Source organism: Anomaloglossus baeobatrachus, chromosome 1 (assembly GCF_048569485.1).
Source record: "Anomaloglossus baeobatrachus isolate aAnoBae1 chromosome 1, aAnoBae1.hap1, whole genome shotgun sequence".
Classification (NCBI taxonomy): Eukaryota; Metazoa; Chordata; class Amphibia; order Anura; family Aromobatidae; genus Anomaloglossus; species Anomaloglossus baeobatrachus.
Genome location: NC_134353.1, coordinates 740,593,525 through 740,616,014, shown reverse-complemented (window position 1 = coordinate 740,616,014; position 22,490 = coordinate 740,593,525). Strand labels below are relative to the sequence as shown.

Below are 22,490 nucleotides of genomic sequence, written 5' to 3'. Positions count from 1 at the left end.
AGGGCAAGATACACTGCCCTGATTTCCAGAACATTGATCTGCAGGGTGGACTCCTGCGGAGTCCACGTCCCCTGAGCCCTGTGGTGGAGAAACACTGCTCCCCACCCTGACAGACTCGCATCTGTCGTGACTACTGCCCAGGATGGGGGTAGGAAGGATCTTCCCTGAGACAATGAGGTGGGAAGAAGCCACCATTGTAGAGAGTCCTTGGCCGTCTGGGAAAGAGAGACTTTCCTGTCGAGGGACGTTGACTTCCCGTCCCATTGGCGGAGGATGTCGCATTGAAGTGGGCGCAGATGAAACTGCGCAAAGGGAACTGCTTCCATGGCTGCCACCATCTTCCCGAGGAAGTGCATGAGGCGCCGTAAGGAGTGCGACTGGCCCTGAAGAAGAGATTGCACCCCTGTCTGTAGGGACCGCTGCTTGTTCAGCGGAAGCTTCACTCTCGCTGCTCGAGTATGGAACTCCATGCCAAGATACGTTAGTGACTGTGTCGGTGACAGATTTGACTTTGGAAAGTTGATGATCCATCCGAAAGTCTGTAGAGTCTCTAGCGTAGCATGTAGACTGAGTTGGCATGCCTCTTGAGAGGGTGCCTTGACAAGTAGATCGTCTAGATAAGGGATCACCGAGTGTCCCTGAGAGTGCAAGACTGCTACCACCGCCGCCATGACCTTGGTGAAGACCCGTGGGGCTGTCGCCAGACCGAATGGCAGAGCTACGAACTGCAGATGGTCGTTTCCTATCACAAAACGTAGAAAACGTTGATGTTCTGTAGCAATTGGCACGTGGAGATAAGCATCTTTGATGTCTATTGAGGCAAGGAAGTCTCCTTGAGACATTGAGGCAATGACAGAACGGAGAGTTTCCATTCGGAACCGCCTGGCGTGCACATGTTTGTTGAGCAGTTTTAGGTCCAGAACAGGACGGAACGAGCCGTCCTTTTTTGGAACCACAAAGATTGGAATAAAACCCTCGCCCTTGTTCCTGAGGCGGTACAGGAACCACTACTCCTTCCGCTCTTAGGGAGCCCACCGCCTGCAGCAGGGCATCTGCTCGGTCTGGATGTGGGGAGGTTCTGAAGAACCGAGCTGGAGGACGAGAACTGAACTCGATTCTGTACCCGCGAGACAAAATGTCTGTCACCCACCGGTCTTTGACCTGAGACATCCAAATGTCGTAAAAGCGGGAGAGCCTGCCCCCGACCGGAGATGCGGAGGGAGGGGGCTGGAAGTCATGAGGTAGCCGCTTTGGAAGCGGTTCCTCCATTTGCTTTCTTGGGGCGTGCGTGAGTCCGCCAGGAATCTGAGATTCTTTGCGTCCTCTGAGTCCCTTTGGACGAGGAGAATTGTGTCTTGCCCGAACCTCGAAAGGACTGAAACTTCTGCTGCCACTTCTTCTGCTGAGGTTTGCTTGGTCTGGGCTGGGGTAAGGAAGAGTCTTTACCCTTGGACTGTTTAATGATGTCAGCTAATGGCTCGCCAAACAGTCTATCTCTAGATAATGGCAAGCTGGTTAAACATTTTTTGGAACCAGCATCTGCTTTCCAGTCCTTTAACCACAAGGCTCTGCGCAGAACTACCGAATTGGCGGACGCCATTGAGGTGCGGCTGGTAGATTCTAGGACCGCATTGATAGCGTAGGACGCAAACGCAGACATCTGCGAGGTAAGGGACGCCACTTGCGGCACCGCTGGATGTATGATAGCATCCACTTTTGCTAAACCAGCTGAAATAGCTTGGAGTGCCCATACGGCTGCGAATGCTGGAGCAAACGACGCGCCGATAGCTTCATAGACAGATTTTAACCAAAGGTCCATCTGTCTGTCATTGGCATCTTTAAGTGAAGCGCCATCCTCCACTGCAACTATGGATCTAGCTGCAAGTTTGGAAATCGGGGGGTCAACCTTTGGACACTGGGTCCAGCGCTTGACCACGTCAGGGGGGAAAGGATAACGTGTATCCCTAGAACGTTTAGAGAAACGCCTTTCTGGATGAGCGTCGTGCTTCTGGATTGATTCTCTGAAGTCAGAGTGGTCCAACAAAGCACTCAATTTACGCTTGGGATAGAGGAAACGAAACTTCTCCTGCTCTGCCGCTGCCTCTTCTGCTGAAGGGGCTGGGGGAGAAATATCTAACAGTCTATTGATGGCTGAGATAAGATCGTTTACCATGGCGTCCCCATCCGGGGCATCGAGATTGAGAGGGGTTCCAGGATTAGACTCCTGATCACTCTCTTCAGACGCATCACAGGGAGACTGATTGCGCTGAGACCCTGAGCAGTGTGATGACGTTGAGGGTCTTTCCCAGCGAGCTCGCTTAGGGTGGCTGGGGCTATCATCTGAGTCATAATACTCAGCCTGTGAAGCCGGGGACCCCCTTGCAGTCTGAATTAGTTCCAACTGAGGGGGATTAGAGGACAGAGACCTCGCCGTGTCCATAGACTGAGCCCCAGGCATGGATTGCAAAGTTTCAAGGATTTTTGTCATAGTCACAGACATTCTATCAGCAAAAACTGCAAAGTCCGTCCCTGACACCGGGGCAGGACTTACAAGCGTCTCAGCCTGGGTCACTACCTCTCCGGACTCCGGCTGGCGAAGCAGCACCGGATCTGAGCATTGCACACAATGGGGGTCATTGGAGCCTGCTGGTAGAGCAGCCCCACATGCAGCACACGCAGTGTACACAGCCCTAGCCTTGGCAGCCTTGCGTTTTGTGGATGACATGTTGCTGCGTCCTCAGAGCGATCTGGGGTATCCAGCCAGGAAGCGACCTCACAGTGCAAGAAATAAATAAATATATATATCTGGTGACACAGTACACCAATACACACTGAGGCACTAGAGGGGCCAGCTGAAATGCCGCTTACCGCCCGCTTAAGAGCGGGTGTGTGGTCGCCAAAAGCCCCCTAGTCCAGGTCTCCCAGAGCCTTGCGTCCTTCCTCCAGCCAGACTGCATGTAATGGCTGCCGGCGTCCTGGGAGAGGAGGGGGGGCGGGCCCTGGGCGTTCCTGGCTAAGAGCGGGAAGCCTGCTTCCCTCTGTGCCTAGTGAGAGGGCTGGAGCATGTAAATCAGGCTCCAGCCTCCGTCGCTGCTGCGAAACAGCGTCCCTCCTCTACCCTGATTGACAGGGTGGGGGCGGGAACGAAGCGGAGCTAGGCCGCAAAAAGCCGGGGACTAAAGTTATAAACGCCGCCGCCGTAAAAGCGCGGTCGGCGTGTCCCCGGCGCACTACAAGTCACAGCAGCGCCGCCGGTCCAGTGGGGGTCGGCGCTGCGTTCACACAACACAAAAGTCCCCCAGTAAACTGCAGGAACACCAACTCAAGCGTTACGGTCCCCGGCGCACTACAACGCCCAGCCAGCCCGGAGTGTGTCTGTGCCTGCCGGGGACACAGAGTACCTGTATGATGCAGGGCCATGTCCCTGATTGTACTCCTGCTCCGTATCCATCAGGTGCTATGGGTCTGTGGATGGAGCCCGGCGTCAGAGCTTTGAGGCCGGCAGGATCCCACTTCCACAGAGCCCTATCAGGGGATGTGGAAGGAAAACAGCATGTGGGGCTCCAGCCTCTGTACCAGCAATAGGTACCTCAACCTTACAACACCATCCACGGGTGAGAAGGGAGCATGCTGGGGGCCCTATATGGGCCCTCTTTTCTTCCATCCGACATAGTCAGCAGCTGCTGCTGACTAAAATCTGTGGAGCTATGCATGGATGTCTGACCTCCTTCGCACAAAGCTTGAAAACTGGAGAACCCGTGATACCACGGGGGGGGTATAGCCAGAAGGGGAGGGGCCTTACACTTTTTGGTGTAGTTGCTTTGTGTGGCCTCCGGAGGCAGTAGCTATACCCCAATCGTCTGGGTCTCCCAATAGAGCGCTGAAGAAAAGCACTCCGTGTACGTTTGGGAAACCTAAACTGGTGTTTCTCCTGCTGTGAAGCCGACTCCTCCACAGGTAGAGGCGGGGGAGATAGATCTAGCACCTGGTTGATTGACGCTATAAGGTCATTTACTATGGCGTCCCCTTCAGGTGTATCAAGATTGAGAGCAACATCAGGGTCAGAGCCCTGGGCTGCGACCTCTGCCTCATCCTCCAGAGAGTCCTCAAGCTGAGACCCTGAACAGCGTGATGAAGTCGGGGAAGATTCCCAGCGAGCCCGCTTAGCCGGTCTGGGACTGCGGTCCGTGCCGGAGTCCTCCACGTGATACCTAGGGGCCACCCCAGGAGCATGCTGCGGCGCAGACCGAGATTGGCCTGGGGGTGATGACCCCGCAGTGCCCGGGGCCTGTGTAAGGGCCGGTCTGGACTGTAAGGCTTCTAGTATCTTAGCAGACCATTTGTCCATAGACTGAGCCATGGATTGTGAAAGTGACTCAGAGTTTCTCAGCTAAAACTGCAAACTCTGTCCCTGCCGCCTGGACAGGGGAGGCCGGCGGCTCTACCTGGGCCGTGGGTCCCACCAGAGCCCGAGGCTCCGGCTGAGCGAGTGCCACAGGGCCCGAGCATTGCTCACAGTGAGGGTAGGTGGAACCTGCAGGTAGCATAGCCGCACAAGAGGTACAGGTTGCAAAATAACCCTGTGTCTCGGCACCCTTGCTCCTTGTGACCGACATGCTGTTCTCTCCTAGGAGAGTAATCACTGAGGGTATATAGCCTAAGACTAAACACTGCGTCCGAACCTAGAAAATGTATACAAATATATATATATATATATATATATATATATATATATATATATATATATATATATATATATATATATATATATATATATATATATATATATATATATATATATATATATATATATACACAGTTCGGCACCCTAGGGGGACCAGCACCGGGTGACCGGTGTGGCTTACCGACCGCCCAGAGCGGTGTGTGTCCACCAGATTCCCTGCCTTGGGCCTCCCAGAGCTGCAGCCAGAAGTCCTCCACCGGCAGAATGTGTTTAAAACATGGCTGCCGGCGTTCTAAAGGGAGGAGGGAGCCGTGGGCGTGATCAATAAAGTGCGGGAATCTGGTGCCCCAGAGTGATGAGTGAGGGGGGAGGAGGACACTAAAGTATGCTCCAGCCCTCACATTCGACGTCAGGCCGACCGTCCCGCCCTTACCCCTGACTGGCAGGCCCGGGGGCGGGAGTTTAATGCACTAGGCCGCAAAAGCCGGGGACTAAATTTAATACCGCGGCCGGCAAGCAGGAGCGGTCGGCGCGGTAGTCCCGGTCGTCACACAAAAACAGCAGCCGCTGCAGCGTCTGAGACCAAGTGCTCCATGTACCGTCCCCAAGGGGACACAGAGTACCTTTATGATGCAGGGCCTGTCCCTGATGATACTCAGTCTCCTGTCCGTCAGAATCCCACAGGGGCTGCGGAGGGAGCCCGGTCTCAGTGCCTGGATGACCGGTTAGGATCCCACTTCTCCCAGAGCCTCTAAGGGATGGGGAAGGAAAACTGCATGTGGCTCCAGCCTTTGTACCCGCAATGGGTACCTCAACCTTAACAGCACCGCCGACTTAGTGGGGTGAGAAGGGAGCATGCCGGGGGCCCTGTTAGGGGCCCTCTTTTCTTCCATCCGATACAATCAGCAGCTACTGCTGACTAAAATGGGAGCTTGAGTGAATGTGTGCCTCCTTCAACACAAAGCATAAAAACTGAGGAGCCCGTGATGCACGGGAGGGTGTATAGGCAGAGGGGAGGGGTTACACTTTTTAAAGTGTAATACTTTGTGTGGCCTCCGGAGGCAGAAGCTATACACCCCAATTGTCTGGGTCTCCCAATGGAGCGACAAAGAAATAGGCATTTATAGCATATACATTCCCCAAAATCCATTACCATATAGCCATAACCGTCCCTCATGAACCCCTTAGGCTATGTGCCCACGGGGACAGTGTCCTGCGGATACATCCGCAAGACATTCCGCAGGTGCTCCCAGGAAACAGCACCACAACTTTTGTCTGTTTCCATGCTGCGGAATGTCCTGCGGATATGGTGCGGGTTTTCTGCATTGAGGATACAGTACCATGGCTTCGGCACTGCATCCTCAATGCAGAACAAGTGCTGCAGTGATCGGGGTGCTCATACTTACCTCCGTCATGCAGCACCTCGCTTTCCGGCGGCCGGGTCACTGTCAGGCAGCGTCTGGTTCACTGTGCTGGAGGTGGGCGGGTCACATGACCGGAGCTCGTGCAGGCCCCGCCCACCTCTTCCTTCCTGTACCTGGCTGGATCCACCGCGCTGCTGTACACCGGACGGAGAAGTGACTCGGGTCTATCAAGGCAGGTAAGTATATGGGACCCTGCAGAGAAATCCGCAACAATAATTGACATGCTGCAGATTTTTCCGCACAAAAATCCGCACGATTTCCGCTGCGGAAAAATCCGCAGCGTGAGCACAGCATTTCTTAAATGCCATAGAAATGGCTGGGGAGTAGCTGTGCTGCAGATTTCTGAAAAATCCGCGCATTTTCCGCAGCGTGGGCACATAGCCTTACTGACATCTGAAGAACATGTGCTGTGCAAATTAGCAGAGGGTGTACGGAGCAGGCTCACCGGGCTCATCCCATACCCGGTAAGTAAAGGCTGTGTGTTACAGCCAGGATCTGTCTAACAGCCGCGGGTGGACCTAAGCTTCACCCATGACTGTACACCTGTTAAAATGCTGATGTAAAACTCTCGACAGCCATAATAACAGTGTGCTGGCATGTGGGGCATCAATCCATAACCCCACCAGCATTCCTGTGATGCAATCGCAAGGCACCGATGGGTTTGTAGGACATCCTGGCGTCTGGTGAAGACTTCTGGGCCTGTCATTACAGAGATCCAGAGAAACCCCACCGGGGTGGGGGTGACAGAAATGGGCTGCAGTGGGAAGTCATTAAGATATCTTGCAAAATGTCTAAAATGTATAATACCAACCTTTTCACCATCCATAAACCTCTGTTTCTCAGTGATATTTAGGATTTCTACGGGTACATCAAGTTCTGATCGAGACTCGTACGATATGCTTCCATCGTCATTACTGACCACTCTACCTTTCCGACCAGTCATCTTTAAAAAAAGCAAATACAAGTATAAAATACAAACCCAGACAACACTACAGTGTCTTATATGGTCGCTTAACACAAAAAACCCCTACACCCACCACCCCACTTGTCTGATGGGTTCTGTAAAAACAGTTATTTCCGGAAAAAAAAAAAAAATTACCTCTGCCACATTATCGGGTCCTCCGAGCTCATCAATAAGTTCATCCAATGTATTTGGGGGCAAAGCTTCTGCCAAATTATCTAGTTTATCGAGGAGCTCTTTCTTCATTTGTTGCGCCCTTTCCACAGAATCTTGACTGGTTATGCAGCTGTTACTGGAATTGGCATTACTGGAAATTGCATTACTAGAAATAGCTAAAAGAATAAAAGGAATGCGGTTATTGTCTTGGACTTATTAATCAACAAAAAATTATTACTGTGCGTGTTATAAAACTTTTCTTAAATCACCTGGAAGGCTGGGGACAGTACTTGTTGGAACAGATTTGACAGCAGATGAAAAGCTGGGCCGCTTGGACCCAAGCCCTGATGCTAATAAGGCACTTTGAATGGAGTCAGGATCAATGCTTTTCTTTTTCTTTTTATCTTTACTCTTCTTGTGTTCTTTTCTAATCAGCCAAGGATCTGTAACAAAGCGTGAAGATGCAAATCTATTCAGCAAAAGGACATACAGAAATGTACTTTTTTTTTAACTTCTTTAAAAAGATAAAGTTAATACCATCTTCGTCATCGCCACTCGATTCATCTCTAAATGGATTAAAATCATCTTCATCATCTCCGGAGCTCACAGATTTAAAGCTTTCACTTTCGCTTTCAGCTTCTTTATCAGAAGAGTCAGATGCACTATCCAACTCATCTGAACTGCTGCCAGCAAGTCCACCTGTTTTACGAGGTTTCTTAGAATTTCGTGATAGAGCTTCACCTAAAATGATTCAATAAAATTAATATTTATAAAAAAATAAATAAACAAACATCTTATCCCAAAAACAAAATACACAAAACAAAGACAATCACCCACCTTTCCTCTTCTTTGCTTTACTATCCTTGCTAGGGCTTTCCCTCGGAGAATTATTATTGCTTTGTGCTGTTAGGTCTATTCCGAGAAGACTAAACAGTTTCTTACGATCGGGAGCAGGAAAGTGCTTTTCAACTAAAGATTGCAGTACTCCCCTAAGATGCAAAATAAGTAACATTGTCATTTTCTATTACATAAATACTGATCAATTTCTAAAAATAGCAATGAAAACACCCTTATCCTATATTCATCACATAAAAATCTAAAAACAATTAAAAATATATTTTTGGCATTTCTTTGTTGAATAGACAGAAGGGAATTTTGTTTACTTACCATAAATTCCTTTTCTTCTAGCTCCAATTGGGAGACCCAGACAATTGGGTGTATAGCTATGCCTCCGGAGGCCACACAAAGTATTACACTAAAAGTGTAAAGCCCCTCCCCTTCTGCCTATACACCCCCCGTGCCTCACGGGCTCCTCAGTTTTGGTGCAAAAGCAAGAAGGAGGAAAAAATTATAAATTGGTTTAAAGAAAATTCAATCCGAAGGAATATCGGAGAACTGAAACCAATCAACATGAACAACATGTGTACACAAAAAACAGGGGCGGGTGCTGGGTCTCCCAATTGGAGCTAGAAGAAAAGGAATTTACGGTAAGTAAACAAAATTCCCTTCTTTGTCGCTCCATTGGGAGACCCAGACAATTGGGACGTCCAAAAGCAGTCCCTGGGTGGGTAAATAATACCTCATAATAGAGCCGTAACGGCTCCGTCCTACAGGTGGGCAACCGCCGCCTGAAGGACTCGCCTACCTAGGCTGGCATCTGCCGAAGCATAGGTATGCACCTGATAGTGTTTCGTGAAAGTGTGCAGGCTCGACCAGGTAGCTGCCTGACACACCTGCTGAGCCGTAGCCTGGTGCCGCAAGGCCCAGGACACTCCCACGGCCCTGGTAGAATGGGCCTTCAGCCCTGAGGGAACCGGAAGCCCCGAGGAACGATAAGCTTCGAGAATTGGTTCCTTGATCCACCTAGCCAGGGTTGATTTGGAAGCTTGTGTCCCTTTACGCTGGCCAGCGACAAGGACAAAGAGTGCATCCGAGCGGCGCAGGGGCGCCGTACGAGAAATGTAGAATCTGAGTGCTCTCACCAGATCTAACAAGTGCAAATCCTTTTCACATTGGTGAACTGGATGAGGACAAAAAGAGGGTAAGGAGATATCCTGATTGAGATGAAAGGGGGATACCACCTTAGGGAGAAATTCCGGAACCGGACGCAGAACCACCTTGTCCTGGTGAAACACCAGGAAAGGGGCTTTGCACGACAACGCTGCTAGCTCAGACACTCTCCGAAGTGAAGTGACTGCTACTAGGAAAACCACTTTCTGCGAAAGGCGTGCGAGAGAAATATCCCTCATTGGCTCGAACGGTGGTTTCTGAAGAACCATCAGCACCCTGTTCAGATCCCAGGGTTCTAACGGACGCTTGTAAGGAGGGACGATGTGACAAACCCCCTGCAGGAACGTGTGTACCTGTGGAAGTCTGGCTAGGCGCTTCTGAAAAAACACAGAGAGCGCAGAGACTTGTCCCTTAAGGGAGCCGAGCGACAAACCCTTTTCCAATCCGGATTGAAGGAAGGACAGAAAAGTGGGCAAGGTAAATGGCCAGGGAGAAAAACCCTGAGCAGAGCACCACGACAGGAATATTTTCCACGTCCTGTGGTAGATCTTGGCGGACGTTGGTTTCCTAGCCTGTCTCATAGTGGCAATGACCTCTTGAGATAAACCTGAAGACGCTAGGATCCAGGACTCAATGGCCACACAGTCAGGTTGAGGGCCGCAGAATTCAGATGGAAAAACGGCCCTTGAGACAGCAAGTCTGGTCGGTCTGGTAGTGCCCACGGTTGGCCGACCGTGAGATGCCACAGATCCGGGTACCACGACCTCCTCGGCCAGTCTGGAGCGATGAGGATGGCGCGGCGGCAGTCGGCCCTGATCTTGCGTAACACTCTGGGCAACAGTGCCAGAGGAGGAAACACATAAGGGAGTTGAAACTGCGACCAATCCTGAACTAAGGCGTCTGCCGCCAGAGCTCTGTGATCTTGAGACCGTGCCATGAATGTCGGGACCTTGTTGTTGTGCCGGGACGCCATTAGGTCGACGTCCGGCATGCCCCAGCGGCAACAGATCTCCTGAAACACGTCCGGGTGAAGGGACCATTCCCCTGCGTCCATGCCCTGGCGACTGAGAAAGTCTGCTTCCCAGTTTTCTACGCCCGGGATGTGAACTGCAGATATGGTGGAGGCTGTGGCTTCCACCCACAGCAGAATCCGCCGGACTTCCTGGAAGGCTTGCCGACTGCGTGTCCCGCCTTGGTGGTTGATGTATGCCACCGCTGTGGAGTTGTCCGACTGAATTCGGATCTGTTTGCCTTCCAGCCACGGCTGGAACGCCTTTAGGGCAAGATACACTGCCCTTATCTCCAGAACATTGATCTGAAGGGAGGACTCTGTCTGAGTCCAAGTACCCTGAGCCCTGTGGTGGAGAAAGACCGCTCCCCACCCTGACAGGCTCGCGTCCGTCGTGACCACCGCCCAGGATGGGGACAGGAAGGATTTCCCCTTCGACAGAGAAGTGGGGAGAAGCCACCACTGAAGGGAAGCTTTGGCTGCCCGAGAAAGGGAGACGTTCCTGTCGAGGGACGTCGACTTCCTGTCCCATTTGCGCAGAATGTCCCATTGAAGTGGGCGCAGATGAAACTGCGCAAAAGGAACTGCCTCCATTGCTGCCACCATCTTCCCTAGGAAGTGCATGAGGCGCCTCAGGGGGTGTGACTGACCTTGAAGGAGAGATTGCACCCCTGTCTGTAGTGAACGCTGTTTGTTCAGCGGAAGCCTCACTATCGCTGAGAGAGTATGAAACTCCATGCCAAGATATGTCAGTGATTGGGCCGGTGTCAGATTTGACTTTGGAAAATTGATGATCCACCCGAAAACTCTGGAGAGTTTCCAGAGCAATGTTCAGGCTGTGTTGGCATGCCCCTAGAGAGGGTGCCTTGACAAGTAGATCGTCTAAGTAAGGGATCACCGAGTGTCCCTGAGAGTGTAGGATTGCCACCACTGTTGCCATGACCTTGGTGAAGACCCGTGGGGCTGTTGCCAGGCCGAAAGGCAGTGCCACGAACTGAAGGTGTTCGTCCCCTATGGCGAAACGCAGGAAGCGCTGATGCTCTGGTGCAATCGGTACGTGGAGATAAGCATCTTTGATGTCGATTGATGCCAGGAAATCTCCTTGGGACATTGAGGCGATGACGGAGCGGAGCGATTCCATCCGGAACCGCCTGGTTTTCACATGCTTGTTGAGCAGTTTTAGGTCCAGAACGGGACGGAAGGATCCGTCCTTTTTTGGCACCACGAACAAGTTGGAGTAAAAACCGTGACCCCGTTGCTGAAGAGGAACAGGGAGCACCACTCCTTCCGCCTTCAGAGTGCCTACCGCCTGCAGAAGAGCCTCGGCTCTGTCGGGGGGTGGAGATGTTCTGAAGAAACGAGTCGGAGGACGAGAGTTGAACTCTATCCTGTAACCGCGAGATAGAATGTCTCTCACCCATCGGTCTTTTACTTGTGGCAGCCAGGCGTCGCAAAAGCGGGAGAGCCTGCCACCGACCGAGGATGCGGGTTGAGGAGGCCGAAAGTCATGAGGAGGCCGCTTTGGGAGCGGTTCCTCCGGCGGTCTTTTTAGGACGTGACTTAGACCGCCATGCATCGGAGTTCCCCTGACCTTTCTGAGGCCTTTTGGACGAGGAGAATTGAGACCTGCCCGCGGTCCGAAAGGACCGAAACCTCGATTGTACCTTCCGTGGTTGAGGTCTGTTTGGTTTGGACTGGGGTAAGGATGAATCCTTTCCCTTGGATTGTTTAATGATTTCATCCAATCGCTCACCAAACAAGCGGTCGCCAGACAATGGCAAACCGGTTAAGAACTTTTTGGAAGCAGAGTCTGCCTTCCATTCACGTAGCCACATGGCCCTGCGGAGTACCACCGAATTGGCGGATGCCACCGCCGTACGGCTCGCCGAGTCCAGGATAGCATTAATGGCGTAGGACGCAAACGCCGACGCCTGAGTGGTTAAGGACACCACTTGGGGGGCAGATGTACGTGTTACTGAATTAATCTGCGCCTGACAAGCTGAGATAGCTTGGAGTGCCCATACGGCTGCGAATGCTGGAGCAAAAGACGCGCCGATAGCTTCATAGATGGATTTCAACCATAGTTCCATCTGTCTGTCAGTGGCATCTTTGAGTGAAGCCCCATCTTCCACTGCAACTATGGATCTAGCCGCCAGTCTGGAGATTGGAGGATCCACCTTAGGACACTGAGTCCAGCCCTTTACAACCTCGGGGGGGAAGGGATAACGTGTGTCCTTAAGGCGCTTGGAAAAACGCTTGTCTGGACAGTCTCGGTTTTTCTGGATTGCCTCTCTGAAGTCAGAGTGATCCAGGAACATATTTAATGTACGCTTGGGAAACCTGAAACGGAATTTCTCCTGAGAAGTAGACTCCTCAATTGGAGGAGCTGGGGGAGAAATATCCAACACCTGATTGATGGTCGCTATAAGGTCATTCACTACTGCGTCACCTTCAGGTGTATCTAGGTTGAGAGCGGCTTCAGGATCAGAATCCTGATCTGATACCTCCGCTTCATCCTCCAGAGAGTCCCCCTGCTGGGACCCTGAACAGTGTGATGAAGTGGAGGGAATTTCCCAGCGACCCCGCTTGGGCGGCCTGGGACTGCGGTCCGTGTCAGAGACCTCACCCTGGGACCTATGGGTTACCCCAGGGGCACTTTGCTGTTCCAATTGAGGGGGACCAGGGGTCAAGGATTGGACAGTGCCCGGGGCCTGAATCACCGGTCTGGACTGCAATGCTTCCAGTATTTTAGCAGACCATTTATCCATACTCTCAGACATTTTGTCAGCAAAGGCTGCAAACTCCGTCCCTGTCACCTGGACAGTGGTAGCAGGTGGTTCCACCTGGGCCACCAGTCGCAGAGGCTCCGGCTGAGTAAGTGCCACAGGGGCCGAGCATTGCACACAATGAGGGTCAGTGGAACCTGCCGGTAGTACAGCTGTACAAGAGGTACAAGTTGCAAAGTACGCCTGTGCTTTGGCACCCTTGCTTTTTGCGGATGACATGTTGTCTCCCCTGAGAACAACCAGGAGGGTATATAGCCAAAAATCAACAGAGCGACCGTACAGTGCAAATGTATAGCTATATATATATATATATATATATATATATATATATATATATATATATATATATATATATATATATATATATATATATATATATATATATATATATATATATATATATATATATATATATATATATATATATATATATATATATATATATATATATACATACACACACTTCGGCACTCAGTGGGGCCAGCACCACAGGTGCTGCTTACCGACCGCTCAGAGCGGTTGTGTGATCACCGGATTCCCTGCCTGGGTCTCCCTGTGTTGTCTCTCCTCTCCAGCGTCTGAATCGCTGACAGGAATGGCTGCCGGCGTTCTGTGGGGAGGAGGGGACCGTGGGCGTGCCCAAGAAAAGTGCGGGAATCTAGTGCCCCAGTGTACTGAGTGAGGAGGGAGGAGGATACTAATGTATGCTCCAGCCCTCAGTGCTGACGATTTGTGCAGCGTCCCGCCCTTCCCCTGACTGGCAGGCCTGTGGGCGGGAATATACGACACTAGGCCGCAGAAGCCGGGGACTAAAGTTATAAGCGCGGCCGGCAATAAGCGCGGCCGCGCGGTAGTCCCCGGCGCACTAACACACCCAGCAGTGCTGCGGTGTGTATGGCACAAGCGCTCCATGCGCGGTAGTCCCCGGCGCACTAACACACCCAGCAGTGCTGCAATGTGTATGGCACAAGCGCTCCATGCGCGGTAGTCCCCGGCGCACTAACACACCCAGCAGTGCTGTAATGTGTATGGCACAAGCGCTCCATGCGCGGTCCCCACGGGGACACAGAGTACCTCATAGTAGCAGGGCCTTGTCCCTGACGATACCCAGCTCCTATCCAGCAGATTCCCAGGGGCTGCGGAGGGAGCACGGTCCCAGTGCCTGGAGACCGATCCGGATCCCACTTCACCCAGGGCCCATTAAGGGATGGGGAAGGAAAACAGCATGTGGCTCCTGCCTGTGTACCCGCAATGGGTACCTCAACCTTAACAACACCGCCGACAAAGTGGGGTGAGAAGGGAGCATGCTGGGGGCCCTGTTATGGGCCCTCTTTTCTTCCATCCGACCTAGTCAGCAGCTGCTGCTGACCAAGCTGTGGAGCTATGCGTGGATGTCTGCCTCCTTCGCACAAAGCATAAAAACTGAGGAGCCCGTGAGGCACGAGGGGTGTATAGGCAGAAGGGGAGGGGCTTTACACTTTTAGTGTAATACTTTGTGTGGCCTCCGGAGGCATAGCTATACACCCAATTGTCTGGGTCTCCCAATGGAGCGACAAAGAAAATAGGTTAAAAAAAAAACAAAACCACAAAACAAACCGCAGACATTTAGGATTTTCTTGGCCTGTGTTTTTAAAAGGACTATTCTCAAGTTCTCTTTAGCAGCACACAACTCTCCCGCCTTTTCACCGCCTGATTTCTGGCAGGATGAGCTCTACTTTTTCACAGTCTGGTGTATAGCAGAGATGTAGTAGTAGTAGTACAACTAATAAGCTCATCAAACGTTCTGTGTACGTGGCTTGTTCTAGAGCAGAGGTTCCCAACTCCAGTCCTCAAGGCACACCAACAGTGCATGTTTTCAGGATTTCCTTAGTATTGCACAGGTGATAATTTAATCACCTGCAAAGGTGCTGAATCCAACACCCATGCAATGCTAAAGAAATCCTGAAAACATGCACTGTTGGTGTGCCTTGAGGACTGGAGTTGGGAACCTCTGTTCTAGAGTGTAAATACAGTGATAACAGGGCATTTGAACAAGCAAGTGTCTCCCTGTACAAGCAGAACCCTGATGGTGTGGTGCCAGGGGAAGGTGATTACATAGGACTGCTAAGAGCACTATCAGGAGCTAAGATTCGGAAGCGAGCAGTTAATGGCTATAGAAATCAATGGACTAGAGAGTTGACTGGCATTTTAGGAGTTAATTTTTCTAGGAATGTAACTACTGGGTCAGGGAACCAGTGGCCGAGCTCCATAGAAACAAGCTGTAACTTATGAAAGATAAACAACAAACCTAAAAAAAGTAAAAAAGCATCTGATAAAAGACTTGTGACTACCTCCTACGGACACTAGGCTAAAACTGGTTTGGCCCAGGGTCTCCAAATGGTTGCAGCCTGCAGGGGGGAGGAGTCCATTTTCTTTAAAGGGGTTTTTGAACAGCAAAGTTAATCAAGACATATTGGACTCATAGCAAGTTCCACAATTGGGTAGGTTTATTAAGTTAAAAAAAAAAAAAAAAAAAAAAAAAGTCCCTGTGCTGAGGATCTTATAGATATGTCCTTACAATGGCAGTGTGACTGTACAGGGACATGCACAGGGGTAGAAAAGACAAATAAAATAAATATTAAACATCCAATTGTGCAACTTATTCTTTCAAGATCTATTGATTGATGGGAAGACCCCTTTAAGTGCAATCCTTGGTATGAGCCGCCTCGAGCCAGCAGCATAGACTCCATGGCTTCCAATGTCCCCCAATGAAACGATAAAGAATGAATGACGATAGAAAGGGCAAGTCAATTGCAAACTTACTTATTTTTATGCAGTCTACTTAACCCCTTCACGCCCGGCCAATTTTTTGCTTTCCGTTTTTTTTTCGCCATTCTTCTTCTGAGACATGCAACTTTTATTTTTCAGTCAATATGGTCATGTGAGGCCTCATTTTTTTGCGGAACGCGCTATACTTTTAAATTAATCCATAGGTTTTACTATATAGTGTACTGGAAAACAGAAAAAATTCCAAATGCAGAAAAATTGCAAAAAACTGCGATAGCACTATTGTTTGAGATATTTTATTCACTGTGTTCACTATATGGTAAAACTGATGTGTGGGTGTGATGCCTCAGGTCTGTGCGAGTTCATTGACACAAAACATGTATAGGATTACTTTTATATATGGGGTATAAAAAAAAAAAAAAACAACAACAAAAAAAAAACGGAAGTTTATCAAAAAAAAAATGGCACACGCTTTATGCCAAATTCTGTGACCTGTAGCGTTATCATTTTTTGGGATCTGTGGCTCAGTGACTGCTTATTTGTTGCGTCTCGATCTGACGTTTTTAACTGTACCATTTTTGCGCAGATGCTACGTTTTGATAGCCTGTTATTGGATTTTGCACAAAAGTTGTGGCGACAAAGAAGGGAATTTTGTTTACTTACCGTAAATTCCTTTTCTTCTAGCTCTAATTGGGAGACCCAGACAATTGGGTGTATAGCTACTGCCTCCGGAGGCCACACAAAGTATTACACTTAAAAGTGTAAGGCCCCTCCCCTTCTGCCTATACACCCCCCGTGGGATCACGGCTGCTCAGTTTTAGTGCAAAAGCAAGAAGGAGGAAAGCCAATAAACTGGTTTAAGCAAATTCAATCCGAAGGAATATCGGAGAACTGAAACCATTCAACATGACTAACATGTATACCCCAAAAAAACAGGGGCGGGTGCTGGGTCTCCCAATTAGAGCTAGAAGAAAAGGAATTTACGGTAAGTAAACAAAATTCCCTTCTTCTTCGTCGCTCTATTGGGAGACCCAGACAATTGGGATGTCCAAAAGCAATCCCTGGGTGGGTAAAATAATACCTCGTGATAGGCCGTAAAATGGCCTTTTCCTACATGGGGGCAACCGCCACCTGCAGGACTCTTCTACCTAGGCTGGCGTCCGCCGACGCATAGGTATGCACCTGATAATGCTTGGTAAAAGCGTGCAGACTCGACCAGGTAGCCGCCTGGCACACCTGCTGGGCCGAAGCCTGGTGCCGTAATGCCCGGGACGCACCCACGGCTCTGGCAAAATGGGCCTTCAGCCCTGAGGGAACCGGAAGCCCCGCAGAACGGTAGACTTCAAGATCTGGTTCGTTGATCCACCGAGTCAGGGTGGATTTGGAAGCTTGCAACCCCTTACGCTGACCAGCGACAAGGACAAGAGTGCCTCCGAGCGGCGCAGGAGCGCCGTGCGGGAAAGTAGGTTCTGAGAGCTCTCACCAGATCCAACAAAAGCAAATCCCGATCACATTGATGAACTGGATGACAAGACGGTAAGGAGATATCCCGATTGAGATGACAGGGGGATACCACCTTAGGGAGAACTCCTGAATCGGGCGCAGAACCACCTTGTCCTGGTGAAAACACCAGGAAGGGAGATTTGCAAGACAGCGGTGCTAGCTTGGCCACTCTCCGAATAGACGTGACCGCCACTAGAAAAGGCCACTGTCCGTGAAAGGCGAGAAAGGGAAACATCCCTCATAGGCTCGAAAAGCGGCTTCTGGAGAGCTATTAGAACCCTGTTCAGATCCCAGGGCTCTAACGGCTGCTTGTAAGGAGGGACGATCTGACAAACCCCTTGCAGGAACGTGCGTACCTGTTGGAGTCTGGCCAGGCGCTTCTGAAAAAAAAAACAAAAAAAAACACAGAGCGCAGAGACTTGTCCCTTAAGGGAGCCGAGCGACCAGCCTTTTTCCAACCTGGATTGCAGGAAGGAAAGGAAAGTAGTCAATGCCAATGGCCAGGGAGAAACGTCCTGAGCCGAGCACCAAGCTAAGAATATCTTCCACGTCCTGTGGTAGATCTTGGTAGAGCTTGGTTTCCTAGCCTATCCCATGGAGGCAATGACCTCTTGAGATAATCCTGAAGACGCTAGGATCCAGGACTCAATGGCCACACAGTCAGGTTCAGGGCCGCAGAATTCAGATGGAAAAACGGCCCTTGAGACAGCAAGTCTGGCCGGTCTGGTAGTGCCCACGGTTGTCCTACCGTGAGATGCCACAGATCCGGGAACCACGACCTCCTCGGCCAGTCTGGAGCGACGAGGATGGCGCGGCGGCAGTCGGACCTGATCTTGCGTAGCACTCTGGGCAACAGCGCCAGAGGTGGAAACACATAAGGGAGCCGGAACTGCGACCAATCTTGAACTAAGGCGTCCGCCGCCAGAGCTCTGTGATCGTGAGACCGTGCCGTGAAAGCTGGGACCTTGTTGTTGTGCCGGGACGCTATTAGGTCGACGTCCGGCATCCCCCAGCGGCGACAGATCTCCTGAAACGCGTCCGGGTGAAGAGACCATTCCCCTGCGTCCATACCCTGGCGACTGAGGAAGTCTGCTTCCCAGTTTTCTACGCCCGGGATGTGAACTGCGGATATGGTGGATGCCGTGTCTTCCACCCACGTCAGAAACCGCCGGACTTCCTGGAAGGCTTGCCGACTGCGTGTCCCCCCTTGGTGGTTGATGTATGCCACCGCTGTGGGGTTGTCCGCCTGAATTCGGATCTGCTTGCCTTCCAGCCACTGCTGGAAGGCTCGTAGGGCAAATTACACTGCTCTGATTTCCAGAACATTGATCTGAAGGGTGGACTCCTGCTGAGTCCACGTACCTTGAGCCCTGTGGAGGAGAAAAATTGCTCCCCACCCTGAAGACAATGAGGTGGGAAGAAGCCACCACCGAAGAGACTCCTTGGCCGCCTGAGAAAGAGAAACGTCCCTGTCGAGGGGACGTCGACTCCCCGTCCCATTGGCGGAGAATGTCCCCTTGTAGTGGACGCAGATGAAACTGCGCGAAAGGGACTGCCTCTAATGCTGCTACCATCTTCTCTAGGAAGTGCATGAGGCGTCTCAAGGGGTGCGACTGGCCTTGACGGAGAGATTGCACCCCTGTCTGAAGTGAACGCTGTTTGCCCAGCGGAAGTTTCACTATCGCTGATAGAGTATGAAACCCCATGCCAAGATATGTTAGCGATTGGGTCGGGGTCAGAATTGACTTTGAAAAGTTGATGATCTACCCGAAACTCTGGAGAGTCTCCAGCGCAACGATCAGGCTGTGTTGGCATGCCTCTTGAGAGGGTGCCTTGACGAGTAGATCGTCCAAGCAAGGGATCACAGAGTGACCCTGAGAGCGCAGGACTGCTACTACTGCAGCCATGACCTTGGTGAAGACCCGTGGGGCTGTCGCCAGACCGAAAGGCAGGGCTACGAACTAAAGGTGTTCGTTTCCTATAACGAAGCGTAGAAACGCTGGTGCTCTGGAGCATGTCCATTGATGCTAGGAACTCTTCTTGAGACATTGAGGCGATGACGGAGCGGAGGGATTCCATCCGGAACCGCCTGGTCTTCACATGCTTGTTGAGCAGTTTTTTAGGTCCAGAACAGGACGGAAAGACCCGTCCCTTTTGTGGCACCACAAACAAATTGGAGTAAAAACCGTGACCTTGGTCCTGGAGAGGAACAGAGATCACCACTCCTGCCTTTAGAGAGCACCCGCCTGCAGACGAGCACCGGCTCGGTCGGGAGGTGGAGAAGTTCTGAAGAATCGGGTCGGAGGACGAGAACTGAACTCGATCCTGTACTCTTGAGACAGAATGTCTCTCACCCAACGGTCTTTGACCTGTGGCAGCTAAATGTCCCCAAAGCGGGCGAGCCTGCCACCGACCGAGGATGCGGAGAGAGGAGGCCGACAGTCATGAGGAAGCTGCCTTGGTAGCGGTTCCACCGGCTGCCTTCTTTGGGCGTGACTGAGCCCGCCAAGAATCTGAGCTCCTCTGAACCTTTTGAGTCCTTTTAGACGAGGACAATTGGGCCCTGCCCGAGCCTCGAAAGGACCGAAACCTCGACTGTCCCCTCCTCTGTTGGGGTTTGTTAGGTTTGCGCTGGGGTAAGGAAGAATCCTTAGACTTGGACTGTTTAACGATTTCATCTAATCTCTCACGAAACAGTCTGTCACAGAAAATGGCAATTAAGCACTTTTTTGGAAGCAGCATCTGCCTCCATTCCCTTAACCCCAAGGCTCTGCGTACAACCACGGAGTTGGCGGACGCCCCTACCGTACTGCTCGTAGAGTCCAGGACAGCATTAATAGCGTAAGACGCAAATGCAGACATTTGAGAGGTTAAGGACGCTACTTGCGGAACAGATGTATGTGTGACGATGTCAATCTGCGCCAGACCAGCTGAACTAATTTGTAGTGCCCATACGGCTGCGAATGCTGGAGCAAACGACGCGCCGATAGTTTCATAGATGGATTTCAACCAGAGCTCCATCTGTGTCAGTGGCATCTTTAAGGGAAGCCCCATCTTCCACTGCAACTATGGATCTAGTCGCCAGCCTGGAGATTGGAGGATCCACCTTTGGACACTGGGTCCAGCTCTTGACCACGTCAGGTGGAAAGGGATAACTTGTATCCTTAATACGTTTGGAGAAACGCTTATCTGGATAAGCGTGGTGTTTCTGAACTGCCTCTCTGAAGTCAGAGTGGCCAGAAAAGTACTCAATTTACGCTTGAGATACTGAAATGGAATTTCTCCTGCTGTGAAGCTGACTCCTCCACTGGAGGAGCTGAGGGAGAAATATCCAACATTCCATTGATGGACGCTATAAGATCATTCACCATGGCGTCACCATCCGGTGTATCCGGCTTGAGAGCTGTCTCAGGATCAGAGTCCTGATCAGCTACGTCTGCCTCATCATTAGAGTCCTCCTGCTGGGACCCTGACCAGTGATGAAGCCGAGTGCCGCTCCCAGCGAGCTCGCTTAGGCTGTCTGGGACTGTTGTCCGTGTCAGAGCCTTCACCCTGGGATGCATGGGACCTCCCCGGAGCACTGATTTGTTCCAAATGAGGGTGGCCCGGGAGCATTGAATCAACATTGCCCATGGTCTGTCTGGACTGCAAAGTCTCTAAGATGTTAGTCATAGTCACAGACAATCAGCCGAAACTGCCACTCCGTCCCTTTCCCTGGACAGGGTTCACAGGTGGTTCCTTTGGCCACCTCTAGCAGAGACCCCGGCTGAGCGAGTGCTACAGGGGAGCATTGCACACAATGGGGGTCAGTGGAACCTGCCGGTGGAACGGTATCACATGCAGTACAAGCAGCATAGAAAGCCTGTGCCTTGGCACCCTTGCTTTTTTGCTGCTGTTGTCTAGCCATCTAGGATAGTATATAGCCAAGAATAGCGACCGTACAGTGGGGGAAAGGAGAGAGTCATCCACTGCTCAGGTATTATTAGAGTTAGGCTAACGTCTCAATGCACAATGATGTTAAAGCAATATGGTATATATGATTCGTGCGGTGCTGTATGATACTATCGATCATACACTGTGAATTTATATTAGTGTTTGGCCACACTTATTACAGCTTTGTGTGGCAAAAGGCTGGTTACGGCTTTGCTTGTGGACTGATAGGCAGAAGTGTGTCACTGTATTGTATGCCTAAATCCATGCGACATTTTGTCGGACATATAAGGCTATCAGTGTGTCACTGCTTCTATGCCTAAACCTAGGTGAAACCGCTAGTATTATCTATTTATCGGCTGTTAGTAGTATATTAAAAAAAATTGTTTTTGCCAGTGAGGTATTTTGAACATAATATTAGACTATTTGGTATAGAAGTTTCTCCCCTAGTCCTTTGGTGTTATGTTTAGATATATGTCTACAAAATAGAGGCCGATATTTCATGTCCCCTATTACTGCTTTTACATATAAAAATCAGCCGGTTAATTGATATTTTCAGAGGCAAAAATTTAATACTTTTTTTGCCAGTATGATAAGCCGCTGCACTGTATGAATCAAACCATATATATATATATATCAAAAACTAAAATTTTAAAAAATTGATGATCACTGCATAGCAGGATATGTATTGCCAAACCTTTCTAACCTGTGACAGTTTTTTGGATGTAACATAATCTCCTTTGTGGTGTGGTGTTTGTTTGAATAAAAAATAAAAAATGATGGAATGAAAAAACCTTTTGAATTTATTTCTTAGCGTTTCTTCAAAATACCCAGGTAGATTGCCCATGGTCTGTCTGGACTGCAAAGTCTCTAAGATGTTAGTCATAGTCACAGACAATCAGCCGAAACTGCCACTCCGTCCCTTTCCCTGGACAGGGTTCACAGGTGGTTCCTTTGGCCACCTCTAGCAGAGACCCCGGCTGAGCGAGTGCTACAGGGGAGCATTGCACACAATGGGGGTCAGTGGAACCTGCCGGTGGAACGGTATCACATGCAGTACAAGCAGCATAGAAAGCCTGTGCCTTGGCACCCTTGCTTTTTTGCTGCTGTTGTCTAGCCATCTAGGATAGTATATAGCCAAGAATAGCGACCGTACAGTGCAATGTATAGCATACAAGCATAAAGTACAAATGAACACTTCAGCACATGCAATACACGCAGCATAGAAAGCTTGTGCCTTAGCACCCTTGCTTTTTGCTGC

General features: G+C 50.5%; 1 protein-coding gene across 1 annotated transcript in view; it reads right to left on the bottom strand.

The window, feature by feature from the left end:
• The window catches only part of SBNO1 (strawberry notch homolog 1), a 196,503-nt gene that overhangs the window by 43,728 nt on the left and 130,285 nt on the right, over positions 1–22,490 (bottom strand). The window contains exons 15-19 of the mRNA XM_075322794.1: positions 8,063–8,214; positions 7,763–7,966; positions 7,495–7,668; positions 7,208–7,401; positions 6,920–7,051 (exon numbers count right to left, since the gene is read on the bottom strand). Coding sequence (XP_075178909.1) covers positions 6,920–7,051; positions 7,208–7,401; positions 7,495–7,668; positions 7,763–7,966; positions 8,063–8,214 — 856 coding nt within the window. The remainder of the gene's footprint in view (positions 1–6,919; positions 7,052–7,207; positions 7,402–7,494; positions 7,669–7,762; positions 7,967–8,062; positions 8,215–22,490) is intronic.